The sequence below is a fragment of the Varroa jacobsoni genome, unplaced genomic scaffold, assembly GCF_002532875.2.
Source record: "Varroa jacobsoni isolate VJ856 unplaced genomic scaffold, vjacob_1.0 scaffold_583, whole genome shotgun sequence".
In the NCBI taxonomy this organism is placed as follows: Eukaryota; Metazoa; Arthropoda; class Arachnida; order Mesostigmata; family Varroidae; genus Varroa; species Varroa jacobsoni.
Genome location: NW_019213485.1, coordinates 1 through 1771, shown reverse-complemented (window position 1 = coordinate 1771; position 1771 = coordinate 1). Strand labels below are relative to the sequence as shown.

Below are 1771 nucleotides of genomic sequence, written 5' to 3'. Positions count from 1 at the left end.
TCATCTTTTACATATGCATTTAATAACGTTACAAACTCATAATCACGCTTGTATTGGCATTCCGGTTTAGAATGATTAAACCGAAGCTATTATTTACAGTGAATACCAATATCATATCTGTATAGAACAGAGATATTCACTACTAAGCATTTCATTTTTACTTTAAAAAAATTAATTAGTCAACCTGCTTAAATGATTTCTGATCTCGTAAGATTCGGTGACCTTAGAAAGACCCCTTTTTTATCTCTGGTGTGGGATCGCAGTGGCCAAAGGCTCGTTCTCCTGTTTAGCCGCCGAAACCGTAAAGGATACGTCCCTGCCTCTTGAGGGCGTGGACGACGTCCATGCCGGTGACAGTCTTCCTTTTGGCGTGCTCGGTGTAGGTGACAGCGTCACAGATGACGTTTTCAACGAATGCTTTAAGGACACCCCGAGTCTCTTCGTAGATCAGACCAGAGATAGGCTTGACACCGCTACGGCGAGCGAGACGACGGATGGCTGGCTTGGTGATATCCTGAATGTTATCACGAAGAACTTTACGGTGACGTTTGGCGCCTCCCTTTCTGAGTCCTTTACCTCCCTTGCCACGTCCAGACATTACGGCTGGATTCGTTCTCAACAAGCTGAAAAAATAGAGTGCCGAGTCCATTTGCAGGGCTCTTATTTACAGCTAGCAAAAGCACTAGATGTGCTGGCGCTGCAATCGCTAACCTGCAGACCCCTCAATGGCGCCAATCACGAGCATCAATAGCTTATCTTCCTCTTCTAAGGGCTTCAAATGTCTGTTGTTTAAAAAGGCACTAGAACCAAGGAGAACATTTATTCGGTTTTAAAATTATCACCATTAGGTTTCTAGAATGTATTGGTGTATATGGATTCAACAGGTGGATTCCATTTGTCGGGAAATTTAGAGCAATGGGCTCATTTAATTGCATGCTTACTGTGGATCTATATGCTACAAAAAATATAGGTAGACAGAAGAACATAAAACCGTGTTTTCGTGACAGTCTTAGCAAGGTTTTTATCCTTTGTGTACCGATTAACAGTATATCAGTAGTAACAGATCGGAAAATGAAGTTGCATGACATATGTCTATTAAAACCTGTGTAAAATTATCTTTTCATGTCAAATCATAAAAATGCATATACAGATCATATAAAAATTAATTAATGTTTGTTTTAAATTACATTTTCTATCGGACCTTCAGGTTAACTGCCATAGTCAATATAAACTCTCAGGTGAATATGATCGGATGCTTCTTTCAGCGGCGTCCCGCTAGAGGGCGTTGCCCATTTATCGAACTCCCCTTTCCTAAACGCTATATAAGTCCAAAACCGAGCTCTGTCTTCAACATTTGCTGTTAACAGACGGTCAAAAATGGCGCGTACCAAGCAGACCGCTCGTAAGTCCACTGGCGGAAAGGCCCCCCGTAAGCAGCTGGCCACCAAGGCTGCCCGTAAATCGGCTCCAGCTACAGGCGGTGTAAAAAAACCCCATCGTTACAGGCCTGGTACCGTCGCTCTCCGTGAGATCCGTCGTTACCAGAAATCGACTGAGCTTCTCATTCGCAAGCTGCCCTTCCAACGTCTTGTGCGCGAGATCGCTCAGGATTTCAAAACCGATCTGCGTTTCCAGAGCTCGGCGGTCATGGCTCTCCAGGAGGCGTCCGAGGCTTATCTGGTCGGTCTCTTTGAGGACACCAATCTATGCGCCATCCATGCCAAACGTGTCACCATTATGCCTAAGGACATCCAACTGGCTCGTCGTATTC

General features: G+C 44.4%; 2 protein-coding genes across 2 annotated transcripts; one reads left to right on the top strand and one right to left on the bottom strand.

Annotated features, from left to right (window-relative positions):
- Positions 1-707, bottom strand: LOC111261666 (histone H4). Its single transcript, XM_022835290.2, has one exon. It carries the CDS (start codon positions 647-649, stop codon positions 287-289), a length of 363 nt encoding a protein of 120 aa, XP_022691025.1. The 5' UTR covers positions 650-707; the 3' UTR covers positions 1-286.
- A 664-nt stretch (positions 708-1371) lies between these two features.
- LOC111261664 (histone H3) lies at positions 1372-1765 on the top strand (the record flags this gene model as incomplete). The annotated part of the gene is made up of 1 exon (XM_022835288.1): positions 1372-1765. A coding segment is annotated over exon 1 (388 nt), but the record flags the coding sequence as incomplete, so codon positions are not given.
- Between the last annotated feature and the right edge of the window lie 6 nt (positions 1766-1771).

Bases quoted from the DNA above. Each gene is read 5' to 3' on its own strand.
- LOC111261666 (XM_022835290.2), bottom strand. From the start codon at position 649: ATGGACTCGGCACTCTATTTTTTCAGCTTGTTGAGAACGAATCCAGCC.